The sequence below is a fragment of the Microtus ochrogaster genome, unplaced genomic scaffold (assembly GCF_000317375.1).
Source record: "Microtus ochrogaster isolate Prairie Vole_2 unplaced genomic scaffold, MicOch1.0 UNK1, whole genome shotgun sequence".
In the NCBI taxonomy this organism is placed as follows: domain Eukaryota; kingdom Metazoa; phylum Chordata; class Mammalia; order Rodentia; family Cricetidae; genus Microtus; species Microtus ochrogaster.
This window is the reverse complement of record NW_004949099.1, coordinates 16,699,767-16,721,280: the sequence shown is the minus strand read 5'-3', so window position 1 is coordinate 16,721,280 and position 21,514 is coordinate 16,699,767. Positions and strand designations below refer to the sequence as shown.

Below are 21,514 nucleotides of genomic sequence, written 5' to 3'. Positions count from 1 at the left end.
CACACACACACACACCCACACACACACACACACACACACACACACCATTCTTTGTCTTCCTTCCTCCTTTAACTTGTTCAGTATTTTGGAAGACAATTATGTGTATATTTTTACCTATAGTTGTTTTAGCTTATTGAAAATAACATTTAGAGTGTTTATCGTTTAGAAATAGTTACTACCCATTTTGAAATGCTTACATATTCCTCATAGTCTAAACAGAGACCACTGCCCCCCATGTGTGTGGCTACCCTAAATAATTGTCTTCAGATGGCAATCTTCATTCAGCTCTACTACTCCATTCCCCTATTCCCTCTCCCTTTCCTTTCTTAGCAGTTTTCCTGTTATGCTGAGGACCTAAAAGATTTACAAAAAGTGTATGAGTCAAATGTACACTTTCTCTTGTAGGCCTGAAATCTCAGATCCCTAGTTTTATCTCTCAAAATATTCATTTCTAGTATTTGTTCAGATCCAAATTGGTGCAGAAAGTCAGGTTCAGGTGTGTTCCTCCACTGAGAATCAGTCAGCTCCTGATGCAAGGAATGGTAAACTGTGACACCCTTTCAGATCATATAAAACAAACCTCCAATCCTGTAGAAGAAGCATTTGAACACCAAAGGCTGGCAATAAACTTGTAAGATCATTCTAGAGTGTTACAACATGATTATGCAGGCGTGCTTAATCCTATGACATTTACCACAAGCTAAAGAAACAAGGTTAGTCAGCTTCTGAAGCACAAGGTAAATGTTATATGATTGAAATTCTACTCTGTGCAGCTCCATGAGCCGTGGCTCTGTCTGCATTAGGTCCAAGTCTCAGGGAATAGGCTTCCAGAATAGAGTTTAGGTGTGTAAATTCACTCTTGGGAAGCTTGAAATTATGCCCAGACTTCAGCAAGATTGCACTTTGATACTTGAGTGTTTTTTAATGAATTTTAAAATTTCTTGATCAAAAATGAAATCTGAAAGTATTACATAGAATAATCAATTTACAAAATGGAAAAACCATACCACATTCTAAACAGTTCTCAAGTTTGTAACCTTAATGTGTGATGTAACCCCTGTAACCATACCACATTCTAAACAGTTCTCAAGTTTGTAACCTTAATGTGTGATGTAACCCCTGTATTTACTTTCAAGCTGAGTCCATTCTTCAGGCACTGAAACTCTTTGAGACCTGAAGTTTACACTCAAGAACCACACAGCTGAGTTTAAAACTTTGCAAAAACAATTTAATAATGTCAAAAGAAAATTTAGAAATTTTTTTTTTGTTTTTACCCTCATTTGTAACTATTCTTAGGAACATGTTGCCCATGAGCTACAATTTGGACATACTTGCCAGTTTATTGGATTGTTCTGGTCTGAAAAAATGAGATTGAAATTTCCAGCAAATAAAATGTGTCTGGTTTACAGATTTACTTGGCCATATATTTTATTAAGGAGGAGCTATCGTGTCTTCAGTTTTCTAGATTATTTTCTCTTAATGATATTTTATGTGTTTTATTTGTATGTATACATGTGTATGCTGGTATGAGTTTGTGTAAACCATGTGCATGAAGTGCTAACAGAAGCTGCAATACTGTCAGCTCCCCTGTTACTAGAGTTAGAGTCAGTTGTGAATTGCCTGGTGTAGGTGCTAGGAACCAAATCTAAGTCCTCTGCCAGAGCAGCTAGTATCCCTATCCACTAAGCCATTTTTTCAAGCCCCAAGTTTGTTTCTATGCAGATGAAAATATGAGACATACCTACAAATCAGCCTCAAATATAAAGACTTTGCCTGACAATCCTGGGTACACAATTTTGTTTCTCAGAATAAAATAGCATTTAGAATTCCCATCCCAGAGCTAACATACACATCTCAGAGTTGAAAAAAAAAACTCTTTTGAGTTTTTTATATAACTTTACATATAACTTTCAGCAAGTGAAAAGAAATATCAATATTTAATAAGACACTGAGATATTTTCTAACACCAGGGGATGTGTTGCATTGAATGATAGAGATTTAGTGTTTAGAAGGTGAAAAATAATTACGTTCTGTGAAAATTAACATTCTTCAACATAGCTCAAGAACAGCTTAGCTCTGAAGAGTTTGGTGTGGAAGCACCCAGGCACATTTGCTGTAACAGAGACATTTTTAAAGAAAGGCCTTTTTACTTTTGTGCATAGTAAAGTAATCTAGCAATTGTGCCCATATGATGAAAAACCGAGGTAAAGGAAGTCTGAAACATTTATACATAATAGAACAATCTTTCCATTTTTGGTTCTTTACTTGAAACTTAGGAATGATGGCTTTTAGATTGTAGACACTTACTAACATAAAGTATTGCCCCAAATATTTTATGATCTCTTAAATCTTTTAAGCTATTAAATAGGCAAGAGGAAGTGATTCTCAATATTTTTTATTTATTTTTATAGTTTCCCACAGAGCCATTGAAGCTTTATTATTCATTAGCTAAACATAAAAACATAGTTTTTAAATGAAGACATTAGACATACTTAGGTCCCTAAACTCTATATCCTCAGTTATGATGCTGCTATTTTTCCCTCTAAAATCTGTACTTCATAGGTAATAAAAACATATATGGCTAGTAAGATAGTGCAGCCAGTGAAGTGCTTGCCTTGCAAGAAAGAGGCTCTGAGTTAGATCCTCAGATCCTCCAACCCTTATAAACCCCTGAGCATGGTGGAGTGCCTTGTAATCCTGGTGCTGGAGAAGTAGAGCCACTTGGCTCCCGGTGGTTCCCAGACTGCCGAACTTACCCCACTTGGCAAGTTTAGGCCAGTGAGAGATGAGAGACTGTTCTCTTATTCTTATTTTTTTTATTTTTAGTGGCCAACCAGGATTCTCCTCTGGTATCCATATATGTATGTCTATACAAGCACATATGTGCACATATATCCCACACATCATGCCATGTATTCACACACACACACCTGTGCACGCGCACACACACACACACACACACACACACACACATGCACACACACATACACAAGGGGTGAGGAAGAGAGAAAACAAGCACAAATACCCTTTGATATAGTCTATGATTCAAAAGTGTATAAAATTAAATCTATCTCTCCTAACTTCAGTTTAGAAACATTTTCTCTATTAAGTTATTGACTTAGTTTCTTCATAGTTGACAAACCATGTTTATCACAAGAATTACACTTACTTACGTGGTTTGCTATCAGAAGCCAAGTCTAACATGTGTTTTATACTTCTTTGGATAAATTCTCAGGAAAGGCACACATGTTGAATCCGTATGTTCAGAACAGTCTGTTCAACATGAGAGGAGATGACCAGGAACATGGAAAAGAGCAGGCGAGGGTCATGTGGCCATGATGGAAGCCACTTCCTGTGTTGGCAGTGACATGGACCCTGGGCAGGAATTCCCATGCGCACCAGCTTTGTATGCAGCTGTCTAAGAAAATCTGTTAGGAACTTGAAACTCTGTTTCTTTTACATGTGAAAGATTGAGGTTCAGGGAAGTTGGATAATTTTCTTATGCTCACGTAGGTGATAAAGGACCAGTCTTGTTAGGAACAGAGCTTGGATCACAAAGAAATTACCACACCATTCAAAGTATTTTGACAAAATCTTTTGCTTCTGTAGGAAGGTGTGCAGCTTTACAAAGTCAAGCAAGCAAACACACCCGGTAGAAAATGTCTTGTGTTTTTTTAACCTTAATCCACAGGGTCCTGTGCCCAACTGTGATGGGTCAGAGCTCTGCTTCTTTTCATGCTGCAGTTGGCTGATTCAGAAAGGCACAGCTGCCGGGGAAAATACAATTTGAACGTCTATTTTTGTTTCAGAAAAATGCTGACTTAGAAGAGATATTTAGCAAATAATGCTTTAAATGTTTCTTTTAAGATGACATTTTTCTTTGTCTTATTTAACTCTTTAGTAGAAAAGTCTACATTTTGTTGCATTTCCCATAAATCCATTCTCTTTTATAATACACGTTCTTCGTTTCATTCAAATTCAATTCATAGTGCCTGACTTTCCTGTACCTGAGGTACTCACAGGAACATTTTAGCGTAGTGTAGGCGCTTTTCATGTGATGGCTGTTTCAGTGAGTCTGTGTGTTGTCTCTTGTATGCATGGAATCACAAAGCTAAATTTGTGATTTTAGACTTTAGCAAGGGAGGTCACTACACTTTTTCTTTTTTTTTTTTTTCAAACTGTGTTTCAAACCATATACCTGAATTTTCAGCAAGTGCATTGGGAAATGGAGTTAGTCCCAAAAGAGAATTTATGATAGTGTAGCAATGAGCCACATTATTAGGAACACAAGTACAAGACTGACTACTTGCCATCACACATCTTCCTCCTTTTACTGCCAGCATCATGTCTAGGGCTAGTCAGCTTTCCCATGCACTTCTGATAATGGTGTCTAGTTGATTTACTATACCCTAGATAGCATCCTTGATATAATTTACAAACCTTTGCTGGTTGTAATATAGTTTCTACACACACACACACACACACACACACACACACACACACACACACACACCTTGATCTATTATTTGTATCTCTATGCACACACACATCTATGCCCCAGTATACATTTGTACATTTTGTATAACATTTATTATGTGTATATGTGTAAGTATATAATTTTACAATGTACATTTTCAGTTATGGTAGACTATTAGAGTAGCACTGACTCAAATCCTATTCAATTCCTACTTTTAATTCATTAGGAATTCCTTATGACATTCCTGTTGAATCTATACTAACATGAGGATCAAATGACCATCCTGGAGATTTAAGCTCTCTTTTTTGTGGAGACAATTTTGGTTGAATGTAGGTAGATTGTGGTTATACACTAGCGAAAATGTAGCCAATTTAGCCAAAGCACATGTCCCATTCCAAATGACCAATAAGATCTCCAGGAAAGGTCCACCCCAATGTCACCCCAGTGTCCTGGTGTTACTAAGCTTAGTGTTGTGTGGCATCTGTTCGAAGTCACGGAGGCCTCATATCCAAATGCATTTCCCAAGACTTCACAATCCTGTCCCCATCTTTCAAATGACATCAGGAGATGTAATTATTTCTTCTCAAGAGAAGTAGAATAGCTGGGGTTTAAGGTTGCCTCATTTCCTTTGTGGCTGGGAACAAAAGGGACACAGACTGATAGGAGGGAAGCATTTAGGCCCTCTTATCCTGGAAAAGGAAGATCATGAATTCCTTCATAGCATTCTGAAATCCATCAGAATGGCAATGGGAACACTTGAGCTTCTAAACTCCCTGCCCATAAACCTATCCGTCACACTTGTTTAATATGGTAGAAGAATATTTGATCCATTCCATTTGAGTATTTCATCAGCTAGTCTGTTTCCCTGTGCTCCAAAGCTGTGGCCTCTTTAATACCTAGAAACTCATAAAATTATAATTCATTCATGTAATTGTATTTTAATTCCTGGGCACTAAATTATTTGTTTATCAATTTTTATGCTTTGTTTTAATTAGCGCTCTTTCTGACCAGAGTTTTCTGAAATTATGAATTTTGGCATACCAGGAATTCATATATATAGCCCCACCTTTCCCTTTAAGTTTTCAAGGAACTGGTTTAAGGCAAATAAATCACATTTGCAATGGTTAATTATTTGTAAGTTGTTCAGATTCTCTATTTTTATCAATCACAGAGTACACATTCACTTTCCCCTCGGGTTTCTAACAAGAATCTGTAAATAGTTGGGTCCTTGAAGAAAGGGAGTCTTTCTCAGGTTGGGGTAGACCTTGGTTTGGTACAGAAGGCACAGAATGAGTCCCTCCATTTTAGGAACTCAACAGGGTTTAAATAGTCACTAGTGGCTAAATTAAATCATCTTTGTCTAAGAGAATAGCTTAATATTTGGGGATTCCAGAGTAACTTAGCCATCTTTCAGCCTTCTGCTGTAGGAGCAATCTTAGTTGGTGAGGAGTACTCATAATTAGACAGCCACCTGAGGTTAACTTTTAGCTCTTTTAAGTAAGGAGAGCAGTAGCAGTAGAGTTGAATGTATTCCAACCTTCCCCTTGAGATGGGATCTAATGGTTCTGACAAAGAGACTATGACCCCTGATCCCAAGAGAGTGGCTTCAAAAAGAAGTAGTTTTGTCCACACTTGGAAAATGAAAGTACTTGTCAAAAGATGGCAAGCCCAATATGGAACAGTTATTAATTCTTGGTTTAAGACTTTAACAGCTTAAGTGTTTCCCCCTCCCACAGAAGATCTGTCTCCTAATCTGGGAGTTTCTCATTATAGCCTTTAGTTTGGATAGCACAAGAGTCAAACCAGAGTTTATAAAGTCCCATTGAGCCTGAGAATTTTCTAAGTTTTCCTGGTTTGGGGTAGTTGGGTATTAATTGCAACACTCTTCTAGAACATAGCTCTTAGTTCACTAAACTAACCAGATGACCTAAGCATTTATTTCCTTTCCTGCAATGTGTGACTTCTTTTTAGAAACTCTGAGTCCCCCATCCCCACGTAACTGTAATAAGATTATTGGCAAGCTAATAATTTCATTCTTTTGCTCCCAAGATTAATAAATCTTGTGGTGGAGGAGCCTGGTTTCCAAAGGACCAGGGAAATTTTTAAATTTCTTCTAAAATTTGGCTAAACAAACTAGAGGACTTTATGAACCCCTGAAGAAGGATAGTCTGTTTTTACAGTTCCTTTTTTATGGTCACTAATCTTCCCACTGTGAAGCAAATACTTCTCTGCTTTCTTTTACCACTGGACAATTTCTGATGGCATCCTTGAGAGACTATTCTTAAGAATACATTTGATACTTGGAGACAATCCAGTTCTCCCTTGCAGAGGAATGGGATACAGTTTTCTGATAACTATATTCCCCAAGGTTTGAAGACTGCTCTCTGTAGGAGTAATCTTTAACATTCTCCCTATTTCCTTGCTCCACCCAAACCAGGTTTTCTTTCATCTTCTGCTCTGAAGTTAGAAGCTGTAAAGAGACATAAAGTTCAGCTTTTTTAAAAATTAGATTAAAAAAAAATATGAATCCAAATCCCCACTCCCTCCCCTCCTGCCATTCCCTTTGAAGTCCTATCCTCAACTGAGTCATTTGACCTCTTCCTGCATCCAGGATTTGAAGCAATTGTTAAGAATATCTCTCTTTTTTGTATGCAACTACATTGCTTTCAATTATAAGTACTCTAAAACTACCATTTTTAACTACCAAAACTTGTAGGTGTTGTCCAGTATCCTAAAACTACCACCTTAAAGTACCAAAACTTAAATATGTATATCTATATCTATATATCTATATATAGATATAGATATACATATATATATATATATATATATTGATCCAAGTGATCAGTCACCCATATGATATTTCCCTTTTTAAGCTTCAGAACTCTATATTGTTAAGGGGATATGGTTGGCATATCCTACACCTGATACCTAAGGAGACCTTCCTGGATGGGATCAGAAAATCAGGAGGTTCATTTTTTTGGAAGGGAAAATTCAAGTTTTCTTTTCAGGGGCAAAGGGAACTAAATTTTAGAAACAGGAGGTGTTGCTGGGCTCTAATATCTTCTAATATCTCATATATATATATATATATATATATATATATATATATATATATATATATATGAGAGAGGGGAAAAGATAGAGAGGAGAAATTTACCATGCAGTCTACTAGGAAGGGCTTTCACACCCTCAGTAGTTCGACTTCTCAATTTATTGAAGAATCTTTTTAGAATCCTTCTAGGTGATAAAAGATCTACCCTTTTTTTCTCCTTGAAACTCACTATTTCCTTTTGTCTCTTTAAAAGGGGGAATTCCCTCTTTAAGTGTCCCCTCTTTTCATATTTGCAACAAATGTTCTTTCATTTCTCTTTGGAATCATCTCTCCTCTCTCAGTCTACTTGATGACTTGGGCTTGGAATTTCTGGGTCTCACAGTCTGGGTTGTTTCCGACATTATCGTTGACTCTTATTTTTTACTTTCTTCATCCCTTTTTACAGGAACCTTTTGGGTCCCTTCAATAAGTCTTCCATATTTCTGTACTTCCAGCCCTCTAATTTATGTAATTTTCTTGGTCTGTCTTGCCAGGTGATAGTTGCTAGGGTAATTTCTGAACTGATCCCTTAACCTTCCTATTGGTTATGTAATTTGTAGAAGAGTTTTCCTGCTGTATGCTGAAGTCCTTACTTACTTCTGAATCTGAAGTACTCTTCTGATTAAATTTTCAAGAAAATCTTTCATATGAACAAGGTGAGTCTCACTATTTTTATCCAAACAGGATATCGGTTGGGAAATTTTCATCTCCTGCAACTATACCTTGTCTAGGTAGATATTCTCTTTTGTAGGTTGCTGCCCTTTGTTTCACCCCCTTCTTCTAAGTAGAGAACAAACTATTCAATATTGACATCAACCCCAAGGAACTGATCCAAGTGATCAGTCACCCATATGATATTTCCCTTTTTAAGCTTCAGAACTCTACATTGTTAAGGGGATATGGTTGGCGTATCCTACACCTGATACCTAAGGTGACCTCCCTGGGTGAGATAAGAAAATCAGGAGGTTCCTTTTTGGGGAAGGGCAAATTCAAGTTTTCTTTTCAGGGGCAAAGGGAACTAAATTTTAGAAACAGGAGGTGTTGCTGGGCTCTAATATCTTCATCAGGAGAACAGGAGAGAAGCACCATGTCAACTTCTCAGTCACTGGGACTCAGGTAGAAGGCACACAGCAGACTCCTTTATTTAACAACAGGGAAAACTTTTACATATCCTCCCAGCACCCAGGAACTCCAATCCATTGACTCCTGTGGTTGCCCCGTATTGGCTAGGCACAATTAGGACCTCTGACAGCACCAGAAAGCATGCAGGAGGAGGAGTGGAGAGAAAAGGATATATTGGAGTTGGAGTTTAGAACTAGAAATACTGGCAAGAGAAGAGGGAGAGGCAGGTGATCATTCAGACCCTATTTTGGAGTGGGGCTTTCATAGGAAAGAGGGTTCAGATCCCTTTCTCCAGAAAAAAAAAAGCACCATCTATCACCAAATTCACAGTGCTTTGATCATTAATATAGTCTATGAGAAATCCACAACACTCAGTCATTCATAGTCCTAATTTTTAGCCAAAGAACCATTAGTTTAAGAATGTACTTCTGGGTCCAAATAAAGCCACTGTATTTAATAAACTTCTGTTTCTTTTGCCCTTTTGTTCAGGGTTTGTCTCTCTAGTGCTGTAGCACATGACCAACAAGACTGTCTGAGGGAGTTTTATTCGTACTTATCTCAGAATTTTATCCAGGGAAGAAGTCTAGTTTCCCATCCCTGTCTGAGGTTGGTGATTTCTTGATCAGAGGCTCAGCCTGCGCCTCATTTTACTATTGTGAAAACCCCTGAGATGCATTACAGAGCTCTCTCTTGGCTACTGCTGCATATTTGTAGCCCCTCCCTGCCAACAAGTTTGCTGCTGAAGAGAGTCCACACAGTCCACCTCAGACCTCATGAGAAATCCACAACACTTCCACAACACATCAAGGTCTTCCTCTTTTGTTCCAGTCAAAGATTTAGAGTACTCTGCCTGAATCACTATCTCTGTCTCAGTCTCAGGCCCAGTGACTGATTAGAACTGTGGCTTAGGGTTCAGCACTTGCTTTGACTTTCAATGCACCATCATCCTGCACACTGGATCGCAGGACTTTTAGGGTGACTCAAAATGTAAGTTGCTAGAATTTTCAACATTTTCCTCCCTTGGCTTGTGCTCACTGAGCATGCTCACTGAGAACCCTATTGCTGCACTATCAATCTAGCTTCAATTTTGGGTTACAATTATTAGAAAGGTACGTTAAATAGTTTGTAAATTAGGACAGTTTTTTCCATGCCCTATAATATAATTGAGGAACTATGACTTACAATTCAAACCAATGACACCTCTGAGGAAAGCAATTAGGAGTTTTAGGACTGTTGACCTCAAACAGCTGTTGTTATCTTTTATAAAGCAGGCATTATTGCAACCATTTTCTCAAAATTCCTATGCTGAGTTAGCCCATTATTATCACACATTAAACTGGGTAGGTAATATGTATCTGTGGTCAGATTTTGGTTGTCTAAAAGGCGAGTGAATTAATTTACAACATGAATGTGTCCCTTTATGGTAGCACATGGGTAGGCTTTTATTGGAGAAATTTACTTTAGTGAGCCTAATATACTTAGTGTTTAAAAACGTTTTACTATTGGTTAAAATTTAAAGATAAGACTTTTATAGTTTTATTTTAAAATCTCTCTTTTCTTTTTTTTATTAATGTGTATGCCCTCTGGGTTTATTCCTTCAATTTTTTCAGCCCCTTAGGTGGTGTTAGGGTCTTTTCTTGCAATGCACTGTTGTGTAAATAGCTCTATGGAGACTTCAGAAAAGGGGAGAATGAACACCCCAGGACAGATCTTTACTCAGACAAATTGAACTGGAGAGTTGAACAGTTAGCAATTAATTTATTAAATGTGCTCAGTCAGGCCAGATAAATCAAAGAAATGTGCAACCCCTTATGTGGTTGTCAGCATGAGATTGGCCTGAAGTTTCTGAGATAATTACCTCAACTTTCTGCTTTATCTTTGCTCACATAGACCCAACTTAAATATTCCCCTAGTGAGCTACTGAGCAAGCTAAATTATCCCCAGCTCTTCAGAACACCACTCACCACTTTTAACTTTAAGATGTTGCTATGTTATAGTTTCTACTGAACTTTACTCTTTGCCTCTCAAGAATATGTATTTGTTGTCTTTATTGTTTTTGAGATGGGGTCTTACTAGGTAGTTATGCTGGTTTAAGACTTGTGAAAATCCTCTTGTCTCAACCTTTTGATGTCGAGATTCCGGTCTTCGGATGTTTGAAGTGGAGTTTTCAGCATCGAGCCATTTATTTAAGCATAGGCCTGGTAAGGAGAGAAATAACCTTGACATTTTCTTTTCAGATGGCAGCTGAATGGTAGTGATATTGATACAAGTCTGGACCATCGTTACAAACTGAATGGAGGAAACCTCGTAGTTATTAACCCCAACAGAAACTGGGATACAGGAAGTTACCAGTGTTTTGCCACAAATTCTCTTGGAACAATAGTGAGCAGAGAAGCCAAACTTCAATTTGCCTGTAAGTTTATGTTTGTAAATATGCAAAACCAATATTTTAAAGTGCATATGTAAATCTGTGTGGTCATTTTGTATTTTGAAACTATGTCATTTTTTAAACTTAAAAACTTAATTTTGGACCCTCCTCAGGTTTCTCTAGAGGAAAAGAAACTGATAGAGCAAATTATATATGTGTATTTATTAGAATGGCTTATTGGTTATGATCTAGAAACTGCTACAACGGCTGTCTACTAACACAAAGGCCAAAAATCTGGTAGTTATGTGGTCTACAATACATGTCTCACCTTATCTTTGGTCTATTTTGGGATCTTAAAGTAGATTTTAATAGCACCAAAGGGTAGATGAACATGTCAGGAAGGCTGAGAAGTAGAAAGTAGAAATTTTCTTCTTATATCCTGTTGTATGTCCTGAAACGAGAAAGTGTAACCCAAATTTAGGGTTGATTTTTTTACCTCAAATGAGCCAATCAAGAAAATAACCCATAGGTGTGCCCATATGGACTTTAGTAGATTCCAGATGTAGTCAACCAAGTTTAGCTATCACATTCTCAATTTAATATAAAATTTAGCTATAAAAACCTGTATATATGTGCATGTGTGTGCTCTATATTGATATATTTCAAAAGTTCTGCTCTGGACCTGAGGAAAAATGGAGGTAAATCAGTACTTTCCAAAAAAAAAAAATAATAACTCTGCATTTCGTACTGAGCTAATATTGAAAGGAGAATGAAGTCCCTGTATAGCCCTGTGTCCCTTATTCTTGACCGTTTAAATTAGAAATACATCCTTTAACTTTGAACAAAATAGAAAAGACAGTCAGTAAAGAAGAAAAAAACTTACCTGATGACATATGGGTGGCTTCCTTGTGGCCTTTTCACAAGTGATCTCCCAGTGACCTTCAATGCAAACCCATTGAGCCTGGGTATTGAAGAACATGTCTATACCATATTTATTGAATCACATAAACCAAACACATTCTTTACATAGAGATTTTTAGACTGGAACCAGACATTCAATTTCATTTTATCTTTGTTTTCTATCTGTTTTTTTCTCTCTTGTTTTAGTTGTTTCTTTGGTGCAGAATCATAATCAGCTTAATTTATTGTTTCTGTTCCTCTGAAATAACTTTGAAATTGGACTGTGTAAGTTCTTTGTTTATTTTTTATTTTATTATTATTATTATTTGTTTGATTGTTTGTTTTTCGAGATAGGTTTCTTTGTAGCTTTGGAACCTGTCCTGGAACTAGCTCTTGTAAACCAGGCTGGCCTCCAACTCACAGAGATCTGCTTACCTCTGTCTCCTGAATTCTGGCATTAAAGGCATGTGCCACCCCCAACCAACATGTGTAAGTTCTTTAACTTAATACCATTTGCTTGTTACCCCTATACAAGCCTCAATGAAATTATTGGTTTGTCATCTAGTATGTGGCTTATTCTTTTGCAATTTTTTGTAATGACTATGCTTGACTGTGTTCTTATTATTATAGTCTGTTCAAAAAATTTCTTATGTCAAGCCCATTGTTTTTTATCTTCTATGTACAGACATTTCGTAAAAATGTTTTACTTATTCTCTTATGAGAATGAACATATGCCTGAATGTATGCATATATGCCATATTTGGCAGGTGCCCCTGTTAGCCAGAAGAGGGCGTCAGATCCCATAGAACTAGAGTTGCAGGTGTCTGTGAGCTTTCAAACGTAGGTGTTAGGAACCAATTGTGGGTCATCTGGAAGAGCCGAGAGGGATGCTAAGAGAGGAACGCCCATCCGAAGTGTGAGTAGCACCATCTCTTCAGCTGACAGCTCAGAGGGCATAAAGGGTGGAAAAGCAAGAATCTAGGAAGCATAGAGGGTATTGCTGTCTCCTGACCCCTCTTCTGCCTCCTACTCCTGGCAACTTCTTTGCCTTGAACTCTGGCCACTCTTCTGCCTTATAAATTCCCAGAACTTCTCTCTTCTAACCAACCGTTTTTCCATGCTCTCCTGGCCACAATGGGCTAAAAGCAATGAAACACTTAGCCAAAGAAGCCCTTTCTCTTTTTATCATTTCTGCTGGAAACTTGCCAAGTTGACACAAAAGTCTGACGGACACTAAACTTTACCTTCCGTGTGGGTGTCTGGAAGTATTTATCTGAGACACAGATACAGATACCGTAAAGATCCCTTGACCCTTCCATTCTTTGCATCCAGTAAAAAAAATTTATGAAAAAATGACAAAGCTCAAAGCACAAAAGGAATTTCTGTTAAACTCAAAATGTATTAACTCTTCTTCTCTCCCCATCTCTCCCATTTTCTCTTCTATGCTGTGGAATATTGCTTTACACTGTAAATATATGTTGCTGTGATCAGTTAAATAAACAATCTGACTGGCCAATAGCTGAATAGGATAAAATTAGATGGGAATGCTAACCTGAGAAAAATGGGGAGAAGAAGGGCCAAGTCAAGGGAATTGCCAGCCTACCACCAAGTGAGCAGAACATGGAAAAAAGGAGGTAACAAGCTATGTGTCATGTGGCAAAGGGTAAATAGAAATATGGGTTAATTTAAATGTAAGAGTTAGCTAGAAATAAACCTAAGTTATTTGCCAAGCATTTATAAATAATATTAAGTCTTTGTGGTAATTTGGAATCAGCCACTGGGATGCAGAGTGGGTAGTCAAGGCAGAAAAAAACTCTGCCTACACTTCTTCCCTTCTTTCATTAGTATTTCTTGGTAGTGTCTTTACTATTCTAAGTAGGCAAGTAGCATTTCAGGATGCCTATCAGAACTGGAACTTGACTTAGAAAGTGTTGTATTTTTTTCAACTTTCTCATCTGCCTTAAGAGTTTTAACTGATCCCATTCTTGGCTTCTGACAGCTTATCAGTCTGAGTATACAGTGAGATTCTTTTACCTTATGATTTTCTATATTTTTGGTGTTTCCCTGAGTGATTCATTTTGAAGATTCAGAAAGCAGTCTTGCTCACAAGTCTCATAACACATTACACCAATGAAGTACCAAATACATTCCTTTTAATTAATGTAGGTATGGTTATAGATTCTGGTAAAGAGGTAATGAAGGGTATTATTATTAATCATTAATTATGGTAGAGGTAGAAGATATTTAATAATTATTTCAGTAGATTTCCTTAACTTGGAAATGAGAACAGAATATAATATTAATGTTTAAATGAAAGGAAGCATAAATGTGGGGACCTGGGTGTTGGCAGGATACTGATAACTGTGGTTTAGAGAAGTCCTGACAGTTTCCTGAAGGTAAAGGCATGGTAAGCCTCACCAGAGAACAGTACCCAGGCTACACTGTATAGTTTTAGGTTTCACGGCTCTGTTTACCTCAGTGAGGTGGAGAGTTCTGCTGTGCCCAGTATAGATGAGTGAATGTGAGAAAATATAGCCATTATCCCACTTGGGTATCAGAAAAAGAAAGATACTTTTTTATTTTTAATGCACTTAAAAATACTGTTGGTAATAAAATTAAGACATGGTTATTAATAGTCCAGAAAGCCAGCTTTCTTTGGAGACTGTCAGTTCCGCTCAGTAGACTGTGGAATACTCAGACATATGGACAGAAGAAATATGTGAAAAGATATGTGGATTTTACACAATTTCTTAGTTATTTGTTACTATGTTAAATGTGTAGGTTTTCATGTTGGTTGGAGGTCTTTTCAAAACTTTTTCATTCTTTTCACTGAATATTTAAGTTGTGTCTAAAATCCCAAGTATGCTTATTTTAATAACTGCCTTTGTTTTGTTGTGAAATAATTCTTGATTACAATTTCTTTTTTAATTTTAACCATGTTTGAGGTGAAATGTGTTTTAAAAACCTTGAATAAAAACTAGATGTACAAATGGTATGTATAAAACATGAAGATATATTACCTGCCACTTATCGATTCGGATATAGAATATTTGAAGTATCATTTATCCTCCTGAGAAAAAGATCTTGCTGAGGATCCATTCTTCCTCAGTGCCTATAAAGTTGGTTACTGTTCTAAAATAAATGCATTTCCTATCTGGGCATTTTTTTCATGTTTTTGACTGCATGTGCATGTTCTTCTAAAAATGTCTCATCATTTTAAATTTCTTTGGTTTTTTTTTTTTTTTTGCCTTTTTTTTCGGGATAGGGTTTCTTTGTGTAGCTTTGGAGCCCATCCTGGAACTAACTCTGTAGACCAGCTGACATCGAACTCACAGAGATCCACTTGTCTCTGCCTCCGGAGTGGTGGGATTGAACACATGAACCACTACTGCCAAACATTTTAAATTTCTTAATCACAACCAACACAATGTATACATATATAACTTCTCATTCCTTCATGACTGTATTTGGAAATACCTGTTGATATGCATCCTTGTGAATACTTTTTATTATTAAGTTTTTAATGTTTATAAAACTGATGAATGCAAAATTAGTATTAGTTATGATAGTTTAATTCTATTCATATAATTTAAAAATTCAAGAGCCTTTTAATTTGTTGACTATGTTGTCTATATTCTAGTAGATGACAATCTTTAAAAATGTATTTTTGATTCCTTGACAATTTCATATATGTATACATTCACTTGCGCACGGGCAGAGAAGCAGTTTCCACATCCCCCAGAGAAGAATGACTCCACCCCGCCAACAGCCATTAACTCCCTAATTCCAAACTCCTCACCCTTCTGTAGATGTCATTCTTTTAAAAATGATATTCTCTGTGCATTATCAATGATTCCTTAATCATTTACGTGTGCTACAGATATCATTTGCTTGTCAATGGCTAGTTTTTTATTAACACTGTCAAATGGACAGATATCCTAGCTTTGTGTTTTAAGTCTTTTTCTTTGAACCCGCCTTCTCTGATTTCTTTAAATTGTTTTCCTTCTTTGTTGTAAAGTAAAATGTTATTCTCTTGAAGCACAAATAGAAGTGTTAACATTCTGCTTTCTACATTTAAATTTTAATTATCTAGACTAGGCTTTGCATGGCCTAGGATAGAGCTCCTTCCATTGTTAGTTCCATTGCAGCCAGTTAACTACATCACAGGAACTGCAAGAGCTAAAGTCCGTACTTTACTGATTGGAGGGGGGGGTCTCTGGTTTTCACCTTGGACTTGCTTAGTCCTTTGTGTCTTGAGGAAGGGATTATCTGGTAGAATTTGAGGTTCCTTGTCAACCCTTTCTTCTAGCACATCATTTTCTTGTATTTTTCTGCATTTATTCTGACATAAATAAAACGTCAAATAAATATTTCTTGGTGGGGATGGCAGAGTTCCTCTTGAGTGAGAAATATGTAAATACCATTACTGTTTTACTACATGATAGACTGTTTTACTCTAAATTTAAAATTTTTACTTGATTGGGGGAGGGGGAGGGAAATGGGAGGCGGTGGCGGGGAGGAGGCAGAAATCTTTAATAAATTTTAAAAAAATTATTTTAAGTTTTATTGCATTTTTAAAATTGTTTATGTTAATGAAGTGACAACAGAGGTGAGAAGAGGGCTTAGGATCCATTAATGCTGGAGTTGCTGTGAACATGGGTACCACAAATAAGACAGGTCTTCTGCAATAACTGAGCCATTGTTCCAGTTCCTACTCTATATTCTTTTATCCTCTTGATCAGATATTATTCTGCTTCTTTAGTTTTTACTTCAAGTCATTTGTTCTTTTACAGTGATTTAGTAATTGTATAGGGATGTTGATACTAGTTCCTACCTTTAATGCATCTATATGGAGAGCATTCTCTAGTATGATGACAAGGAAGAAGCAGAGCGGGAGGAGGATGTGGAGGAGAGAATGAAGGAGGATGAGATGGAGAGACAGAGAAGAGAAAATGTTTCCATTTGTCGTACACTGAAGTCTGCCAAATTTAAGGGACATTTTTCTAGATAGCCTCTCAGATTTTGAGCAGCATCAGGTACCTTATCAGTGTTCTGCTGCAATATGTCCAAAATATTTTAGAGTGATCAGCAGAGGTATATCTTCCTAGAACTCTGATCTGTGCGCCCTTAAGGTCTGCTGTTTTTCCTCATTTCTAATGTCCACAATTTTAGAGTACCATATCCTTAGGTATATTAAGAAAGCATGAATTATATAGTCATTTGAGTTAGACTGTCTGCCTGAAATTATTATAGAGGGTACTTGACTAAAAGATGGCCATATACTGTGTTGGAAGTCACTTCCTTCAGAATATTAAAACTGCTTCTACTCATTGACTGACTTGTTGCTGTTCTTAGGAAATATGATGGCATTTTGATGAATGGCATTCTATATAGACGGTGCTATTTTTCTCAAAGAAATCTTGTGGGATTCTTTCTCTGTATACAAGATTCTGAATAATAACTTGTTTGCTTCTTAGACAAGTTGTATCTCATATGCTAATTACCCAACGGGTTTGAAGCAAGGAGTGCTTTGGTTGAGAGAATTTTATGCTGTCTTTTTCTTGGTTTTTTGAGAATTGCAACTTATGCCTTGAGCCACTGAGATAGGATTGTTGCTCACGACCTTTCCGAACCTTCCAAATTTTTCCCTTTGACATTTATATATACTTCTTGGTAGATTACCAACTCCTTATTTGAACACTTCCTTTATGTTTTTAATATCTATTATGACATTTCTCCATCTCTCCCTAGCTCAGATATTTATTTCTCATCTGTCAGACAAAACCCCTCAGTTTTAAAATGCCATTGTTTTATTTTAGAATCATTCTGTAGAAAGGAAGATAATTGCTTTATGCATTTCAAGTTATATTTGGGAACAACATCAATGAATATGTTGCTTATTGATTACATTTGTCTCTGAAATTTTTATATATAAATCTATAGTGTATTCTATTTTCTTTTGCCCACTACCCTATTTCATCTGCCTCTTCTCTCTCTTATCCCTCAATCTTCCCTACAGGTCATTTTCCTAAATTTATGGCATTTGTCATGTTTTATGGTCTTGTGATTTTACTTAGAACTGTCCATGTGGTCATGGGTATGGATGGAGCTATCTGTTGGAACCTTGGGGGTTTACCATTTGGTACACAACTGGTGGCCACCCTGTGTATAGAATCCATCATTGCCAAAAGTTCAGTATTCTCATGATTTAAAATATTTTTCTCTTTGAAATCTCTTTTTACTGATATCATATCTATGTCTGATGATATCCACTTTGAAATTATGAATAATTTCTTTAACTATACATGTTCTTCCTTCACACAAACTCAGATTATTGAAGGAGAAAAACAATCCATTTCTCTTTCCTTGGGTCAAGGGCTTCACTAGTACTCTGGGAACTGAGTGAGGGGAAAGGCCTTAAAGATTACAGTGTCCTGTATACATAGATGCATTTAATCCTCCTGCTTCTTTGTGGATCCCTTTACAAAATGTACATGATAAGCTCTAATGTAGACATTATTTTCTTACCCATGTACTCTTTTGGCATGAAATATAGAGCTCTAGTTTTCTAACATGGATGGGGCAGAGGATATATGAATAAATGCTGTGTGAATTCTCTTTACTGTGCCTTTGCTTCATTTATCCCTCCTGTGTTTGCCACTCTCCCGTCTGTTGATTCTGTTCACTCTTTGGCTCACTATTCTTATTATAGGTTGGGAAATACCTCTTTGGGTACCAAAGACTTAGCCCTGTAATTTCTGTTTTCAACATTCGCACTTGACCTTTATTCTTTTGTCTTGCATTGGTAGATTTCTGCCTTAAAACACTTTTACTACAAGTAAGTCAGTTTGGGGGATACTTTAAGAGGTAGAAAGAAATTAAATTTATTGTTAACTGGAGAGCCATTGATAAAATTTGTGTTTTGCTTCAGGTTATTATTGTTGAACATAGTTCATATTCTTTGTATCTTATCCTGTACCTACTATTGTTGTCACTTGCACATTCTTCCATCTGAGATCATTTTCTTTTTTTGGAATGTTCTGACGTATAATTTTTAACTGTTGTCACCCTGACACATTTGCAATCACCTTGGAAGGGAGTCTCAATGAGGGGTTGTCTAGATGAGTTGACCTGTGAGCCTGTCTTTGGGATGCAGTCTTGATTACATTAATTGGTGAGGGAAGATCCAGCACACTGTGGGTGGCAACATGTCCTGGCTTTTGACTCTGTACTGGGTAAGAGTGGAGACAGTATGCTAAGTTCAAGAATGTATGCATCTATTCTCTCTCTTCTCTTGACTGTGGATATAATGTGAGAAACTGATTTGTGACTCCACCTTTCCGACTTTCCTACAATGCTGGACTAGAACCTGGAATTATGAGCTAAAACAAATCCTTTCTCCCTTTAGTTGGTTTTGTCAGCATGTTGTATCACAGCAATATAAAATAAACTAGGATAGATATTTACTCTTAGAAGAGAGTTTCAGTGAGTTTATCCTATGTGTAGTCAATACTGATTCATTGATTATCTCCCTTTCCTATTGGTCTAAGTGTATGTATTTTAATCCTAATTCCTAAAAAGATTTTGTTTGATGTTTAGTATCAAAGTCCCAGGCACTAGAGCCTGTCTAGCTAGGCTTGACCCCCACTCTGCTGTATACCAACCATGTCGTTTGGGGAAGAATGGGGTCCTTTGTGCTTTAGACTCCTTGACTATAAAGCCAAGATAACAGATTCTTGTCAAGAGTCAAGATTAGATGAAGCTATGCACTTGAAGCAGCTAGAGGGTGCCTAGAGATCAAATAACACAAAGAAAAGACACTCATTTCTGTATGATTTATAGCGTGTTTCCTAGGAAACGTGTCTCATGAAACCTAGGAAAACCTTTCAGTGTGTGCTTTTTATTTTTCTTGTACGGAGATTCACTTTTTTTTGCATATTTGGCTCTCCTTTAAACATATTCAAAGGATCCTCATGGTCTCTTCCATCTCTTTCTTCCTTCCTTTCCTATTGTATTCTCTATGCTTCCATGGTCTATAGTCACCTCCTTAGCCATAACTTATACTCCACTCATTATTTTCCTTCTAACTTCTACCTGATTGGTTATTAAACCAAATATCAGATATTTATTACTAGTGAATATGTCACTCATGTCGAGATATGTTATCTTGCTGTTTTTATATGTTTATGTTTTGTATTTGAACTACTCAATTTTTTTTCTCTGATATGACTATTCTAAAGTATAAAGAATTCAGCTACTTTTCCTTTATAATGATGCTTTTCAAACTTAGAAAAATTTTGAGTGCTCTTCTGTGATTTTTGATCTTCTGGTTCTCATTTGTGTTGAATATTTTTGTGTTTATTGTTGCAAATTTGTACTTCAGTAGTTACTGACAGTCTATGAAAATATGTGACTTGTTATTTTTGGTTGGAAGAATATCCTAGCAGCTATAATTGCTGCTGCCAGGCACCTCAGGGATTTAACTAACTGGGGAGTCATTTCTTGTTAGTATATTGGCATCATGTAGCCAACTATGTGGTCAGTCTTCATCCAGTGTGTAGTGTACAGTGACTGAAATTGCAAATATGGAGCCATTGATCGAAGGAGCTCCCTATAAGCCTTGTGTCATTGCCATCATCAAACACTACACAACTTTGTATTGTTTAAAGACACTTTGATTCATTAACATTGAAATCATGTCCAATCGCAGTGCAATTCATGCATGAACAAAATGTATCTTTCATTTGCATTTTCTCCTTGGAATACTGCACATTCACAGCTACGATTTCACACACAGGAACATTGGAGAACACTTCTAAGCTATTCCAGGAGGCTGTATTAAATAATAAAATTACCAATAGAAAAATACTAGGGTATGAACAATGTGGCATTTAAGAAGGGACAGCCATACCAATTGTGAAACATAATACTAAGAGGACCATGCTCTTCCCTTTTATCTGGGAATACCCAGTAAGGGGACTTAATATCTCATCCCTTTTCACATTCAAAACATCTGAAATACTAAACTTTAGGGCAGGTATTTTATTAAGTAGGTCACTTTTTAAATGTGAAGTTGATGGATAAGGAATTTTTATTATATGTTAAGTATGGAAGTATAAATCCTATGAGGCTTAGGTTTAGCAGAACACCATTCTGGTTGAGATTCAGCAGTCATTCCTAGTTCAGTTTCACTTTACATTCTTTTGAGTTACTTATGGTCAATCGTAGTATAAATAATGGAAAATCCAAAAAGTTAGAAAATCCTTAGATTGAGATTGCATGCATATCATTTACTGTGGCATGATGAACTCTCATGCTATCTTATTTGGCTGAACTGGGCAGGAGTTATCCTTTTGTTCAGCATATCTGTATTATAAGTACTATACAGATGTGGCTAGCTACATATTAACATTTGTCATATCAAGATGCTTATCTTCAAGCAAGTGATTCTTAGGCATACTAATATCCCCAGAGTGAAAGAATAATGTAGATAGGAAATCTGATAGGCCAAGTAATAAAAGCTGTAAGTATTTTTATGAATGAGAAGATTGAA

The 21,514-nt window shown here is 36.6% G+C and overlaps 1 protein-coding gene across 2 annotated transcripts in view; it reads left to right on the top strand.

Moving 5' to 3' along the window:
* Nucleotides 1-21,514, top strand: part of Cntn3 (contactin 3) — a 374,705-nt gene that overhangs the window by 124,989 nt on the left and 228,202 nt on the right. For both annotated transcript variants that reach the window (XM_026788227.1, XM_026788228.1), the window contains one exon: nucleotides 10,931-11,106. In XM_026788227.1, coding sequence (XP_026644028.1) covers nucleotides 10,931-11,106 — 176 coding nt within the window. The remainder of the gene's footprint in view (nucleotides 1-10,930; nucleotides 11,107-21,514) is intronic.